Below are 16856 nucleotides of genomic sequence, written 5' to 3' on the forward strand. Positions count from 1 at the left end.
TCATCTTCGTCCATCACGGGCCGCGGATTTTCATTTCGAGCCCGAATGAAGGGCGCTTGACCCCGAAAACTTTGCCCGCAACTGCCTCCAATCAACCGGTTCGATTTAGATCAACCGATACCGAACCGTAGATGCGTTCATTTTCGAAATGTTTCCTATTAATTGCTCTAGCCCTGCACCTGTGTATATCCATGCGTGGAGGGTCAACCGCGGTGCGGTTCTCTCGTATATCGTTCGCAATCGAAACCCTTCCTCCGTCCCTACCTTCATATTAACAATGACATTTTACCCCGTTCCGCGATCGTGCAATTACTCTTAAATTACGATCGATTTAATAGAGCGACGATTTAAATTGGTGTTGCAAATTAAAACTCGAATTTATGTACAGCCGGTTTACAATCGTCACTTTCTCTAGAGCTCATTTTTGATACAATTTAGAAGTACATTTATTAATTGCACTTAACAATGATCGTGAATTCGTTCGGTAGAGTAGCCAATGCTTTTTTCTATCGATTAATTTCATCAAATTTTCATTCATTCAACGGTCGTTCGCGCGAAATTCTTCCGTTCGATTAAATCGATCGGATCCGATTCACGTTTTAACGATTCGTATAGAAAGAGGGTTAAGTGAAATTGATTAATCGATTAGCGGAAGCAATTTTAAAGCGTATCGCGGATCTCGGAGGCTTGATGCTTTGAAAGAAAATCCCGTAACGACGGGGCTGTTTGTTATTGACAGTCGAAGGCACGCGAACCTCTGCTATCGAGCGGACGGGGCTAAGAAACACGGAGGTTGTTTCAACGGCGTAACTTTTCTCATACATCAACCCCTCATTATCTTGTCCCAGTTCGGTGAATTCAGCCTTTTCGAGCTGAATTTTTGCATTTGCGAGTTTCTGCTTACCTAGGTGAACCACGAGAACCAGAATAACGTGAATTATGTTTGCAATTTAAAAGGCAAACGAGTTGTTTGAATGTAATTGTTGAAAGTAAAATATTAGTAGAGTCGTTTTATTATCATGATATGTAATTGCATTTGTGATCAAAATATAGTAACAGATTTTCTTCTTGAACTTTTAATATTTTATTAACCCTTTCACTACTAAGGGTAACTATAGTCATCTATCATTTACTAGTCACTGAAGACGACGCAGAGCTTTTTATAAGTGGAAGATAATGAAAGGGTTAGATGTATAAGTCAGAAAGCCATATTTCACCCTGAATATAGAACAATTTTGTAACAGTGGATTTAGATCGGTAAATGATGAATGAACACATTCAGAGAAGGTGACTGTACATACACTGACTTTACACATTCGTTCAAATACTTTGAAATTTTAAGGAAGGTGATAGTGTCACTTATCGCTTCTAAAATTGGAATGTGAATATTCAATTTACCATGTTCGTATACTCTATAATAATTACTTATTATACGTACCCATCAATTAATATAATGAAAATGATCTGTACAATATGGCATATTATTAAATCATTTGCCACAGCTATCATTATTTAATGTCGCAATTTAAATTTAATTTTGCGTTCCTGCAATATTATTATTATTGAATAAATATCGCAGTAAAGGGCCAAAGCGGTTATTTTATTAAAAATATTATTTGCTATATTCTCCAAATACGAGGAATTTAATTTCTGCAAATCTAAATATTGAATTTTTTTTTCACGATCATTGCGCGCAAATAATAAATATCATAAAGTTACAATTTTTACACGAAACTACAAAAATTAAAATTCATCTGGCACGAATTGACACGATCGTTTCCAACCAACGAACAAACACGGAACAGGGTAGAAAGTTCGCCAAGAGAGTATCTTCTTATCGCTACTCTTAAATCTTAAATTCGACAAGATTATATCGATACGATAACTTATACGATTTTGTACAATGTTCACCATTCCCTTTATATCGAGCTACGCTCGCCAACACGCCAACGATCGAAGCTTTCGAAAGTCACTCGATCGTGAAATCTTGAGCAGACGCTGCTCAATAATGTACAATGTCCCCCTTTGAGGACTCGGAGCGTACAAGCGCATCGTTCTCAAGGAACGTCGACCTGTGAAGTCGCGTAATATCTTATTCCCGACTATTGTCCAGAAAAAAAAAAAAATTCGTCACGAAAACTGTTTTCCAACAACTTACGTACCTTTGCTCTTCTAAGAAACAAGAATCATAAATCAGACGCGAACGAATGTAGCTCTATCTTTGCACAGACAAACGAATCTCGAATTTTCCTGGATACTCGAACTCCCATGAAATTATTCCGCTCTGATTATTATTGACCTTGTTATCTTGAAAAACGAGCTCTTATTTTCGTGGACGAGTTCCATCTGAAGGTTCCATTCGAGAGATCCTTGTGCTGCGCTAGATCAGAGGTTACTCCTCGCTTCGAATCAGACCTAGTTTTCATTAGAATCAGTTCAGACTGATTAATAGCCACGTTTGATTCGTGTTAGAACGACGACAAAGGCGGCGACGAGTAGTGACAACGAGAGCACAGTTAGTTGGTGTAGCAATGGGGGGTTAATGTGTGCGCATAGCTCGAGTCGAGTTGTTATTGATAGATAATAATTAGTTAGTTCACAGAGGCATGGCGTTGTAGAGGTCCAAATTAGGATGGTAAAAGAGCGGTGTGGGGGTGGGTGGATTATGGTGAGGTGCAGGCTGCGCCTGTATAAGGTTCAAGTTCAGGTTCAAGGGCGCGATGTGGGCCGCATTATGGTGGTTAAGGTGGTTAAGGCTAAGGTGGTTACCTGTCGGGTAGGGCAGTCCGAAACTAGGGTACCCAGAATAGCCGCGGCTTGCCGCGTATGCCGTGTACGCCGCCGCTGGGAAACCTGCGAACAAAATGAAATATCATGTCAGTTTTTTTTTTCTTTCATTTAGAAATACTAGTTTCAAATCTTGTAAGAGGACTAAGTTACTTTTAATGCTGAATCATCTGGGATAATCGGGTACTTTTGAAGTAATTCAGTTTACTAATTTCTAATTCTCTTTCTAATCTCAACTGAGCGAAGATTGCTATTTAATTTTCAATCACTGTTTTCATGTATCTACAGCCCATCCAACGAGACGAGACAGTAAATGCGTATAAATTCACGTGCTCGAAGCAGGCATTTGAAGAACTGGAAACAACTGAGCTTCGGCCCTGTGTCGAGCGCGTGAATTTGAAAACATATACTGACTCGTCTCGTTGGAGGGACTTGAACTTATTCAGCATATTGCAAAGGGCATAGAAACATTAATTTAAAATTATACCCACTTACACGTTTATTTTCTATCAACTACTATCTACTGTACGTCTTCTCGCGTAAAATACTTCTTAAACTAATACGTACCGTATTACCCTATACAATAAATTTAATTGAAAGCATTATGTTTGAATTCAAATTCATTTAATATATCACCTCTCTAATACTACGACAAAGTACACGCGTTATTATTGTAAAATTATCAAAAGATGCGTAATGAACATTTCCAGAAAGCTGAAATGTGAGAGTAACAAATAAAAGAATTTCCATTGTCTTCGTAATTGATCGACCCGTAAATATTACAACGATGTTCTTACGTCAAACGTGATTGAATGTTGTTACGGAACGGTAGGCATATCACCGGGCATTCGAGTCGTTTTGTTGAACATGTTCGTGCATATTTTATACTCACCATCGGGTAATCCTGCCAGGGACCACATAAAATCTATAAGGAAAAACAGATCACATTAATACCGAGTCGAGACTGATCAGAATATGTAAAAAATGTAGTCTTTGCATCTTTTGTCGCTCTTTTCCCTTCGTTTACTTTACTTTCTATTTTTTTTTTTTTTTTTTTTTTTTTTTATTGTTGCTTTGATCAGTTAGTGCAACGGTCTCGAAAGACTGAACAGAAATTTCTGCAACTAAGCACGAAGAAAAGTATCGGATGTGTTCTAAAATCGGAGTGACACGATCGTCGATGGGGATAAATAACTAAACAGAGTTTCTAAACTATCAGATGAAAAACTTTCTTGGGATTGGCTAACCGACGATTTCGCGTGCAATATTTTTCTTCGTGCAGGCGAAGGTATGCGTAGACAATTAAATATATTTACATGGAGACAAGTTAAGTATAAAGCGAAGCGTTGCAGAAATTCGTCGGAATAGACGATTTCAGTGTAACTGGATGACTAGGTTCAAACAATGAGAGAAGGATAAAAACGAAATGATTAAAACAGAAAGATTGAAACAAGAAACCGGATTAAAAGCCTTCTAGGTTAGATAGTGAAAAAGGAGAACAGAGAGTAATAGAAAGATAGAGACAGAGACAGAGAAATATAGTGTGGAATTATAGTATAACAGAAATAGAGAGAAAGAAAGGCATCCATGAAATTTCATAATTTTATACTAATTTAAAAGACCACACAACTAAGATTCTGACTATTTATATATGTATATCGCATCGACTATGTAGCGCATCGACTAAATTCTGTGACAAGGTACTAGTAACTACGCGCGGCCGAGGTGTTTCCAATCTACGACAAAATAAACCCTCCTATGATCTATGGTTATTGTAGCCTTCAAGGTATTGGTTAATCATTTACCGTTAAGTAATATTTGCTAGGCTGACTATATAGCTTATTAGATATTAACTAAGGATCAGTAATGTGTCGTGCGATCGCGAGGAAGATTGTGATGAATTTTCAAAATCGAATTATTAAACGATATAACTTTCTATTCGTATAAATTTTTGTAAAAATTTTTAGATTCTTCATTCGTTCTAACGCTTGACACATTATCGACACCACTACCACACTTAGATCGACGATACAATATTTAAAATAAACACCGACCACAATACTACACTACTGTTTCACTATTCTAGTGTCCATATCGACGCTGCTCTCACAATATACGCAGATGGAAAAGTATAAGAGCATTTATTCTAGCCATTAAAAGATACACTGATACATATTAATAGTATTAGTGATTTCGTACCTAATGTCTCTCTACCTGGGCTGGTTTTGATTACGTCAAGCACGCAACAACACTATCATTTCTCAGTGTGATATATTGTTTTCCTTTCATTTTTTTTTTCAGATTTTCTCTCATTTATATTCATATTTCTTTTTCTCTTGTATTAATTTACTCTCTTTCGAATATCCGTCCGATAAACAAAATGAAGAACTTCGCATTCAAATATTATTTGACGTTTATTTAAGTACCATATATATAGATATATTGATTTATTATATAACACGTAAATGGATTCGAATATTAGACATATACGTATAGATTAATTTATTTATATAAATATTTGTGATGTGCATATACTGGAACGTGTATGCATTTCTGTTGTATTTCGGACAATCGTACGGACTTTGTATATTTATTATGCATATATAATGATATAATGTACGTGTACTTTCTCAGATGCACACAAATCGATTTCACGTAGAGCAGCATACGTTTGCGTGCGACGTTAACATTAATAGTCTCTTACAATTTCGAGGAGCGTATAAAGATCGCTTCGCTCGAATTTACGATCCGAGTTGCTGGACGATTAACATTTACGTCACATCGATTGCTTTGGCAGCCTGCAATTCCATCGAGTGTTACTCTTTCGAAATTTTACGATTATGTTCTTTGATCCTTCCTCGCCGTCGGATGCTTCCCAAGAGATAGAGATAGATAGAGAGAGAGAGAGAGAGAAAGAATGTTGAGAGAAACATTTTTTGACGAGGAACACGAAAATTCGTTTCGTCTCACTTGTGTTCTTTTCTTTCATAATTCTTCTGTTTCTTTTTTTTTCTCTTTCTTTTCTTCTTGTTGCTTCAAATATGCTCGTACTTGCGTAGTGTTTGCGCCCGTCACTCTTACGGGAAAGGATAATAAAATACGCATGATAATATTTCTAATCGGGTTCTCACAATCTATAGGCGCAACGCTACGTTCCCCGTAAGAGAAACCAAAATCCGGCCCAACAAAGCATTACAAAGGTGAACAGAAAGATAAACCGCATGTTAAGATCTGGTCTACTTACGAAAATGACACTGTTGAGCCTCTCGGGCAAAGTACGTACTTTCTAGGACACACGTCTCACGCATTATTATTAAGGTAAATGATGCTAAATATATAGCTTAGAAGAGTTAAATACTATGTAAACGAGTAAATAGGGCTTGTTTCTCAGGGTGGGTGGTAGGAAGTACGGGTGGCTGTAAGGTATAGGTATAGACGGGTATACGCACGATATATATTTAGTATATATCCTATAGAAAGGTATAATATTACGTGTAACGTAATATAAACGTACTATGTAACGTAGCTTGTTAAGTAATAGGTACATTGTAAATAGGTCTCTTTGAAGCCGCTGATAATATGTATACATCGTGGAAAATGTTTCGTTTCTCTTTCTCTTTATTCTTTCTATTTATTTCATTTGAATCCTATAGAGATTGTTATTTATTAATACGAATTGATTAATTACGAAAGAGACGGATGAGATGTTCCACGATGAAATACCTAGAATATATTCTAAACTAACGATATTATAGTGACTTCCCAAAAAGCTATAGTTAACTAGTAGTCTCAATGGTAGGAACGTATACATAGTATAGTAATTTGTTAAAAATTATATTCGCTCTAACTAATTCAAACCTAGTTTCACCTAAAAAGTCTCATTAAGTAACTAAGGTATCGTAACAACACAAATGTTTACCTAATTACCTAGATATGTATATATATATATGTATAAATAGAAATATAGATATGCTCCGATATGTATAATCTGTAGTTCTATTACAAAAACTAGAAGGTTGTAATGCGGCTCTCACAAAATATATCGATATCAATATCAAATACTATATTGCGTTTACCAAATACGTAGATACAAAACAATATATATATATATAATATGTATATGTATATAATCTTCCGTTATCTAGAATGGATCATATATATAGATAGAATTTTTTTGTTTCATCTCCCTTTTCTTCTTTTTAGGTACGTCTTGTATATTCATATAATTATACATGTTAATATACGTAAATGATTACGCTATATATATGTATATAAATTCGCGCGTGCATTTATATACATACAGATAGCGCTTTGATTTCGCGTCCCCTTTTTTCTCTAGAATTTTATTTTTATTCATCTTATTTATTTCTTTTTGTTTTTCCTTTTGGTATTCTATCGTACACGCGTACACCGTACACCGGAGTACGTGGCTGTTACGTTCGATATTATGAAATTTCATGAAATTCATTGCGAAAAATACTCTGAAAGGCGCGACGAATGAGAAATGCTTATCGCCGACCATTTGCCGCGCGTTCTCGACGCGCTATCCGCCTTCACCATTCACGGATTATTTATGCCTCCCGACATATCATCTCGTGAAAATCAGAAATTCACCTTCTTCTGGGAATAATACACGGCGTGCCGCTACCTGGGAATGTATTCTCTCTTTATTCCTCCCACGTACTCGTACCTTCCTTTCCCATTTCCTTTTTTTTTTATTCTCATTTTTGTTGGGATTCTTGCAATCTACGATCTCGACGACGGGCGCCCTCGCTCTCGAAATCGAGCGAACAACCTTCACTTTTGCGCTAAATAAAGCGTAGGACCTCGACGAAGATCGATTTTCAAGATTTTATTTTCTTCTATTGCCGACACCATCACGTTCCCGCGAACAACGAGTGCTACCTTAAAAATCTCCAATTCCTAAGAGTTTCTCTAAAAATCTACGAATCAATTGACAATGTGTTGTCACGAACGCGAGTCGTTCCAGGCAGAAATACGTATATGTTCCGATCGTCTAAACGTCCTAACGTGTTTACGTATCCGTCTGATTTTATTCTATTTTTTGATTATTTCTCCTCCTCTAAACAGAGATACTAACAGTTCGATATTTTATAAGGTCTCGATGATTGTAAGTTGCAATCAGGGTTTGTTTTTGATTGTCTTTTTGCAAGCACTTGGCTATTCTACTTGATACTTTGAATGATTTTGTATTGTATCCTAGAGATACAATGAGATTAATTTATAGAGAGGAGGAGAGATTCTTGGAAAAAATATGTTCGATGTATCTGCTCACCGAAACGAACTCGTTTGCGTCTCTACAAATTTGAACACGTTCTTTTATTGTCCTACCATTTGTCTAGTCAACTAGAAAATCACTACCAGTCTTTTGCGATGCGTTTGTTTCGTTGCTATTAATACCTACATCTTTGGCTACGAGAAAAATCAGGCCGCATAGGTGACTAATCAAGTTCTCACGAACGTACCTATGATCAACTACTGCTACTAGTTTATATCTCTATTTTTTTATCTTTCCTTTTGTCTTCTCACTACGATCACAGTTGTACTGAACTGAGCTTCTCAAGCAGTCTCGCGGGAATTCGCCTATTCCCACACTCGGATTCCGGAAATATAAAGGAATGATTCCGTCTAAAGCTACCGTTATTGCACTTCTCGATATGTTCTCAATTTGCCGTCATGCCGAGTCGGAAATCAACTGCAAAACAATTTACTCTAATACTTTCTCGAAACCGAAGGCGACGAGTCTTAATCGAGGAATGTTCGATGTGCCGTGAAAGGCACGTGATATCTCGTTCAATATTACAAACACGATTTAAATAATATTTACAAATAAATACTATACAGTTAGAGACAGAAACGAAATATCGATAATCATCCAAACTATACGAACTTCCATTCACAAACCATCGAATTACATCTCTCAATTCTGAACGCCCTAAAAAAAGACTCACTAAAAGCATCTAAGTTTCCAAATTTGTACCATACTTAATTTTTGGCACAGTTTAATCGAACATCGCGACGTTCATTCCTAACCCAGACGTGACCGTACCGAAAAATAAAAAAAAAGAATGTCCTGCATTCTCCCTAAGTCCAGAAACTGAAGGTTAACGAAACGAGCAAGAAATTGTAAAAGAATCGCGAAGAACGGAAAGAATACTGTCGATCGTACCCCTTTACGTGGAACAGACTACTGAGGCCTGGAAAGGGGCGTGAGTATCGTAGGTCATAGACCGATCGTTGGTATCGGATGGTAAACGGCACCCATGTCGAGACCCTGCACTCCCAACAGGTCGCTCATGGAATAAGTGAGAGTGGCGGCCCGAGATGCTGCTGCGGCCGCGACCGGATGAGGCCTGTAGGAAGCCGCGGCCGCGGCCGCAGCCGCAGCAGCGAGTGCCCTCTTGACATCGTAGACAGCGGCGGTGGTAGCCGCGGCGGCTGCCGCAGGTGCGGTTGCGCCGGCGGCGTACTGATAGGTAGCGGCCGCGTTCGGTGCGGCGGTAGCGACGATCGGGGCGAGCAAGTGGTGGTGGGATGTGCCGGCGGAGGCTGCTGCAGCTGCATGTGCAGCAGCGGCAGCGGCCGTCGGCAGGGGATACGGCGCGTAACGATAGGTGGTGGGAGTGGGTGTTGCGACCATCACCAACTCACCGTATGCGCCTCTGTTGGCCGCTCGCGTCTTCGCCAGGTTCGTCGGGAGCATCACTTCCTTCGGCTGTGCTTTCTTGCACTCGACCTTGAAATTCAAGACAGACCTGTGAGTGAGTCCTGTTCGACCACTGGAGATTCGCTCTGGAATTATCAGGTTCTGGATAACGGCGGGAAATGATGTTTAGGATAGGGGTAGTATTTCGGATGGAGTATCTGAGATACGAAGATGTATAATCGTTGACGTTAGATAATAAGGAAACTAGTCATGTTCGGTATGGATACCATCGTAAGATTTTATTCCAATTTATCAGTCTAATGCAAACAGGGGTTGTTTTATACCGGCAAGTGGCCAATGCCTGAGGAAATCATTGTGATAGTAGATTACTGACAGAATCGAGATCGTCTAGGCGATGGATTTATAGGTAACTAGAAGTGGTATCCGGTAAATCCTTGATCGACGACGAGAGAATTTCAGTGGGGGGTTGACGACAAACAGAACTGTCTATCACCGTAGGATTCGTGTGATCTCTACTATAACGGACTTTCCAGTACCCGCTTGTCGTCTTCCACCATATGATCTATGGGACTAGGCTGCGGTGGTGCGCGTGTAAGTGTGTTCCACGTGCGTGCGTGTCAAACGCAAATAACCACGACAACCCTTCTCAATTATACGGAAAATTAATTCTGCTCGACGCCGTATCCGCAGACGGAAAGCGGAAGGCAAATATCGTTTGATACCACCTCTGTGGGCACGTGGTAGGGAGAGAGTACTCTCTTCATTCAACAAACAGGCTTTGTTGGCTGACTAGTGACTCACCATTTTATTGTTGATTTCGTGGAAATGAATCTCGCAGACTTTGTCGACCACGTCCTCGCTTTGAAACGTGACGAAGCCGAAGCCTGAAACAGAAAGAACAGATGTACATTAATAACAGATAATTAATTTTATTTTGTTCAATTATTCTGAAACATAGAATACTCAACGGATTGTTAAAACATATTTTCGAATTTTAAATTCCATCAAAATAATTTCAGATATTCAAGAATTAAAATTAATCAAACGAAGAAGATGATCGGACGAATCTCTTTCTACTGAAAGTCGTTTCGAATAAAATGGAAATTCTTTCCAGTCAGCGCTTCGGTGATTATCAGAACGAAACGGAATCTTGACCGACACGTTAAATACGTCGCTCGATCCCGACGAACGACTCTTTATTCCGCGTAATTCGTCGCGTTCAAGAACGTCCGAGTTAACGTAACTTCCACGAGTTCTCTGCCACCAAGATAACTATCCCGACGGATCTTCCATTAATTCAGCCGAGTCGGACGAGTTTCGTTTCCTTGCCAACCCTTCAAGCCGAGTCCCGTTCCACTCGAACGCGGTCTAAGCATTTCTGCTCGAAATTTATTTCGCTCGAAGAGGAGGAGGAACAAGAGAAGGAGAAGGACGGAGCAGACGATGAGCCGGCGAAGAGTCATAACTTAATCAAGCATCAAGGGTTATTAAAAACTTTGCATTGGTCTCCAGGTGTTTTAATCTCGCCCTCTTCGCTCCACCGACCGCCCTTCGCGTCGCCTCCTACGCCACGAATCTTTCTCCCTTTCTCTTTCTCTCGCCGGGCATAGTAATTCAAGCTCGAGTTCTCCGCCAGCCGAGCGAGTTATACGAATCCAGCGTGCGATGTCGCCTAAGATAACCGGTAGAAGTTAGTGCTTCCGTGCTGAAGCGGTCTACCAGCGAGAAAGCGAGCGAAACTACGCCGGCTGACTCGTAATTAAACACAGCCGATGGATACCAGAGTTGAATGCGAGTCGACAGCTCGCGATTCTTCGAGCGTTCTCCTTCTCTTAAATTTTACACCGGAAATGGATAGGGGTTGGCCTGAATTAAATTACGCTAGAACGAGCCGCCCACGACGACACGGCCGTCCAACAGTTTGTTCCTGTAATTAACGTCCATCAATCTTAATTTACCTCCTTATTTATTTACGCTGATTCATAGGTAAACTGATGGGTATCAAAATTTGCGTGGATAGAAATATATATATATTCTTTCTTTCACTGTTACGTTTTAAGAATATTAAATAAAATGAAGACTAGCAGATGCCATTTCGCTGCAAATAAAATAGTTACATCTTCCTCAAATATGGTATTTTATAATTCGGTCGTTCCACTTCCATGCACCTTATTCGCCATCATAAATTTAATATCTCATATCCAGCGTAAAATACGTATAACCTTGTAAATGATGTAAAATTAATTGACATAGTAACTCAAAGGGAGGCCGGTAATAATAACTGAGAAACGCAATATAAACCTAATGTAGGTATAAAATTAATTAAAGGAAGAATGCACAGATTGGAGCACCCATTGCTTTCAATATCGCCGAAACTGTGCAAAGTTAATCAACTTACATCCAACAGAACCGCTGCAATGATAAAACATCAAATACACCTTTTCATTCGATTATCAAGAATTGTACTTTGCTTTCAACTGTCATTTTTTACAATTCAATTTTTCTTTCACAGAACCCTCTTTATCCGAACGTCCTTCGCCCTCTGCAGGCACCTCTTTGTCCACAACTTACACTGTCTACCGTTGCCACGACCGTCAAGCTGTTCCACCGGCATGAAAAGCGCCAGTGATTAAGTTATAAACTTGGCAAGACGTCCGTTTGAGCGAAGAAGGGGCATACTTCATTTATGTAATTTATAGTACTCTGCCAGTCGGCTAACTCCACGGAGCCTGAGTACTCTCCCTGCACAAAGGCTTCCTTCGTCCTGACACCGGTAACATTTAACTACTTCCTGTTCGTATCTACTGGGCCTGCACACAACGTACGGACGCGAGGATCTACCAGAGGCGATCGTTCAACGTTACCGATATTATTCCTCTTTTAAAGGGCGCTCTAATATCCTACAGGATATTACGAAGTTGTTCTCCTTTAAGAGGTATTCAAAAGTTACGACTGAGACTTTTCAAGACGGGCCCGCGCCGTGCCGTTCGTCCGTTTCTCGCGCGTGGAATAAAGTTGGCGGCCGAGCGGTATGCAGCCTACAATGTATGCGAAATATCGCATGAATTTATGATAGAACCGACACCGCGTCTACTTGGCCAGGCGAAATGAAATTACATTGTCCTATAAATTTCATTCCGTGGCAGAAAGTTCGACAAGGACGTTCGTTGGAACGCGAGGACATTTTCCAAAACGTTTCTGGCAGGGTGTCGTTTCGAAGTAGCAAGAGTGCGATTCGTGTTTCAACGAAATAGCTTGATACCATGCTCGCGACGAGTCCTAATACTCAGTTTTACGCTTTACGGAATATTATTATCATCCTTCGGGAAATATCGACACGATCGAACGTTTATTTTTATCATTCAGCCACGTGTCGCTGCTGGAAGCGCCTCGTTCAAGGATGTTTTTAAGATCCCCCAGGCAGGAAAAGGACCATTGACTGAACCTTATAGGGTGGTAAGGTCAGTACGGTCAGCGATCTGCGAGCGGTCCAATAAATTTTGAAAGAAAAACTGGCTGCCGAGTTCGAATTTTCATAAGGGGATTTATTTTCGTGGTGGTGGGCTCTCGAAAACTCCATCCTCGCATCAAGGAGGTAAATGCTCGCCAATCGTCTATGCGAAGGGTTCAGAGAGGGAAGGAGATGGTAAAAGATGCGTGCTCAGCTGTCTGACCCCTCATCGGACGCCAGATGCGCTCATTTCAATAAAAAACACACCCCGAAATATCCTTTGCTCCATCCCATAACTGACCCCTCTTATCCTCTTACCTCACGAAACTTCCTTAAATGATCCATAAACGACCCCGTCCGTGTGAAATTACTGTAGACTTCTGTCTGTTATCTGACTATTTCGCGTCACCTTTTCCTACCCTACTCGGAAAATTATGGCTAACTTTATCAACTAGAGGAATCGAATGGAAATATATTTCGGTCAGTGGTATATTTTCAGGACTTAAGATAGGGGGCTACAATCCCCTAGTGCTTTCAAATCTGCCACTCATAAACTAAAAATTAGAATTGTTAAATAGCATTAATGTAGAGTTCGTGTCATGAAAAATATTGCAAGTACTCTAAGGATGATGACTTTTACTTCCTTTCAAAACTAGGTCCAACTCACAGGTCTGGACGAATCGTTTTCCAAGAAGAAGTCCAAGTGAAAATGTTGTTCATCGTCGTTTGGGTGAAGGTACTCGGTGAAACAAGCTTTCGAATCTGGCGACGAAGTTGGACGAGTATCAGCGACTTTCGTTTTAGGGTTAAATTCCCTTGACGAGAGGAAAAATGGAGCTTGATGGCTCCAAGTGGCAGGCGTTGACGGAAGAGAGCAATTCTTCCCTGTTCATCGGCCTTTCGTCTTGCCCCATCCCCCGTTCACTGCGCTAACTCCTTCTCCTTCGTCCTCCCCGTCCCTTTTTCACCCTACGATTCTCGAGCATAATGCGACCCCGCCATTGTACCAGTGGCCATGTTAACGTTTAAAAGCCACGCTGCCGTTAAGCGCGTTTCAGAATTTTACCGTCTATTGAGAATGGTAAAAGGTTTCTTTCAAAAGGCTCCGACTGCCAGAACGATTTGAAACTTGTAAATGGATACGGCTTAAACCATCGCTCTTTCTCTCAATCTCGTTCCATCTCTCCACCACTTCTGTGTCCTACCTGTTAGATGGCCGACGTCTCTGAACGTTTGTTTGACTCCGTTAATCCGACCACGACACGATTATCACTGAGTATCGTCGCATTTATGAATTTTACCGGATCTTCGCGGAGAACGATAGAACGACTTTGATGTCGGCTGCTCTCAGCAACAGGCTGAGTGGATCTCAGCGTCGAGTTTACGATTGTACCGGATTTATACGTCTAATTAAATTGAACGTGGGACGAAGGTCGTAATCTATTTCACAATTTTCTTTGAGGCGGATATTTGCCAAGAATTGGAAGAAATATCTGCGATACAGTGCAGTGTCTTTTAAGAGGTAGTCGTACGGCGGACCATGGAGAGAGCCCCGATTTCAATTTAATTTTGTATTTCATTTAATTTCCATTTTTTAAATTTCACACTGTTCCTTTAAAAATTATTCTTCCAATATTAAATATTAAAGAGCGAAAAATATCTAAAAGTTATTATAACGTTGAACGTATAATTTGTGATTATTTCAATTGAATTGTTGAGGATAGCAAAGGTAAGTACCAAATTTCCATTTCAAGGGGACATCGTTCGCACCGCGTAGATTATCTCCTCGCGTAATGTCGTGATTATTATAGATTGATGATCGCCCTGGATTATTGATTAAGCAGTTTAAGCGCGTGCTACCCAATTACCGATCGCAGTGCATGCCAATAAATCAAGAGCACGATCTACGGGTGCAGAGGCAATTTGTACGTCACCCTCCAAACCCCGTCTTGCTCCGAAGCTAATCGCTTCACGGCAAAGCGAAGATGGCCAAAGTTTCTGCAACAGTACTCACGCCGGAACGATAACATCGTTTCCGACCGTGTTTTCTTCGAGTTGGACGCAATAACGACCGGTGTAAACTGCAATCCTATACGAGAGAACCGATGGTTATCGTTGAAAAGTTTGTTCATAGATATACAGTCGTTAATTGCCTCTTTCGAAGTACTCTGCTTGGAACTGGATCGTAGAAACGCGAATCTCAAGAAGCAAGTAGTACTATGTCACGATTTTACGAATTAAATGTAACAAAGTTAATAAAGATTGAATTTCAAAGAATTCATCAGTTTTGTAATTTTTCGAAATTTCAAGCACATCTCTCTGATTGATAATGAAAAGAAAAAAAACACAAGAATTTGGAAGTTTCAATCGAAAAGCAATTAAAAAGTACGCTTTTGGTATCAATTTTGGAAGCAGCATGTTCCCTGTTACCCTGGATGTCGATTAAAATGAATAAACCACGATCCGATTTAGCGGCACGCCAGCCACTAGATGCTCGTGAACCGTTTTCCAATCCTTCGATTAGTTGCAACTGGAATTTCGCAACGTTAGAATTTCCAGGCGCTCGTTAACGGTCGCTCCAATCGCAAATTCGCGATCGCGAATTTCCGGTGCACTTGCTCGCGCTGATGCTCGGTGTACCGGGATTCGCGCCGGATTACCGGGACGGACGTGCTCCCTGTTCCTGACCAAACTTTCCGCGTGATAATGCGGGAAAGCTGACGTTAATTTTACGCCGGACACGTTAGGATGCGTAATTGTTATCGCTCGAACGGCGGGGCTATTTTCGATTGCATTAGCCCTGGCTCCACGTTTCAGGGAAAATATCCAGTATGTCGTGTAATAACCCAATAATTACTCAAATACAACATACAGTAAGTTATAAAAGCATTCATACTCTTTTCATTAAAAATTCGTTAACATAGAGTATTCTTAATAAAAAAAATACAAATTAAATATTTTTCCAAATTCTATAGAAATGTTATGCAGCAAGAATTTTTGGCACAAGTATTCCTTGAGAAAATTAATTTTGAACATTCGCTGCTACTATGTCATCCTGCGAAACTTTCTTTTCGCAAAATCAATGTTGACAACTCGCCAATAACATTTCTCTTCCAAAACTTCCTTCTCGAGTAAAATCAACGTTGAAAATTCGCCAGTAACATTTTTCTTACAAAACTTCTTTCAGAGACAATCACCGTTGAAACATACCAATAACATTTCCTTCGCGTTTGCTGTCTGGAAACTTGAGTATGATTCCAGCGAACTGGTTTTACGTTTCTACATATGTATTTCTAAATTAACAAACAATCTGCCATTTTATTTTAGTATATCCCAAAATTATAAACATCTTCTTTCCGTGTTCTAAGCCGACGATGATAATAGCTTGCTCCGATATTCATATTGCAGTATTCATGTAATCCAGCCGCCGGAAGCGTTATTCTGTCAGACGCGGTCTCAGTTCGGCTAAGTAACGAACATCAACTTGTTGATTTACAACGGCAGCCACGAAACTGTGGTTCCGAGGCGTTCGAACTCTCTCGGTGAGCCGTCGCTTCCTAATGGCCATCCTAAAACTCCAGAACACCGATGCTTCACCGTTTCAACTCGAGTTACATCGACCGATCTCGCGCGGCGTTTACAACCCTTTGAACACCCGGTTGATGTTTTCGTCGAGTTTGCAAACTCCTTTCACCATTCATCTACGATTTTTCTTTTCTCGCTGACTTGGCGAAAAAAATCGTGAAAACAGGTCGATGGGTATCGAACGTGCTCGCGCATTCTTTGTTGCACATTTTCACCGATTAAAATATCTTTGAATATTCAACCATGCAACGTTATATACAGGTTTATTCCAGTTTAGCGTGTAATCGTTGGATTGGATCAATAACGTTTTATCGTGTGTCGCAATTCTGCGGAAAATCAGCTATT

General features: G+C 40.1%; 1 protein-coding gene across 6 annotated transcripts in view; it reads right to left on the reverse strand.

Moving 5' to 3' along the window:
* The window catches only part of Rbp6 (RNA-binding protein 6), a 620601-nt gene that overhangs the window by 38241 nt on the left and 565504 nt on the right, over window positions 1-16856 (reverse strand). For all 6 annotated transcript variants that reach the window (XM_034315147.2, XM_076692564.1, XM_034315148.2 and 3 more), the window contains 4 exons: window positions 10277-10359; window positions 9460-9544; window positions 3680-3712; window positions 2770-2853 (listed from right to left, as the gene is read on the reverse strand). In XM_034315147.2, the coding sequence (XP_034171038.1) occupies window positions 2770-2853; window positions 3680-3712; window positions 9460-9544; window positions 10277-10359 (285 nt within the window). The remainder of the gene's footprint in view (window positions 1-2769; window positions 2854-3679; window positions 3713-9459; window positions 9545-10276; window positions 10360-16856) is intronic.

This window comes from Osmia lignaria, chromosome 15 (genome assembly GCF_051020975.1).
Source record: "Osmia lignaria lignaria isolate PbOS001 chromosome 15, iyOsmLign1, whole genome shotgun sequence".
NCBI classification, from domain to species: Eukaryota; Metazoa; Arthropoda; class Insecta; order Hymenoptera; family Megachilidae; genus Osmia; species Osmia lignaria.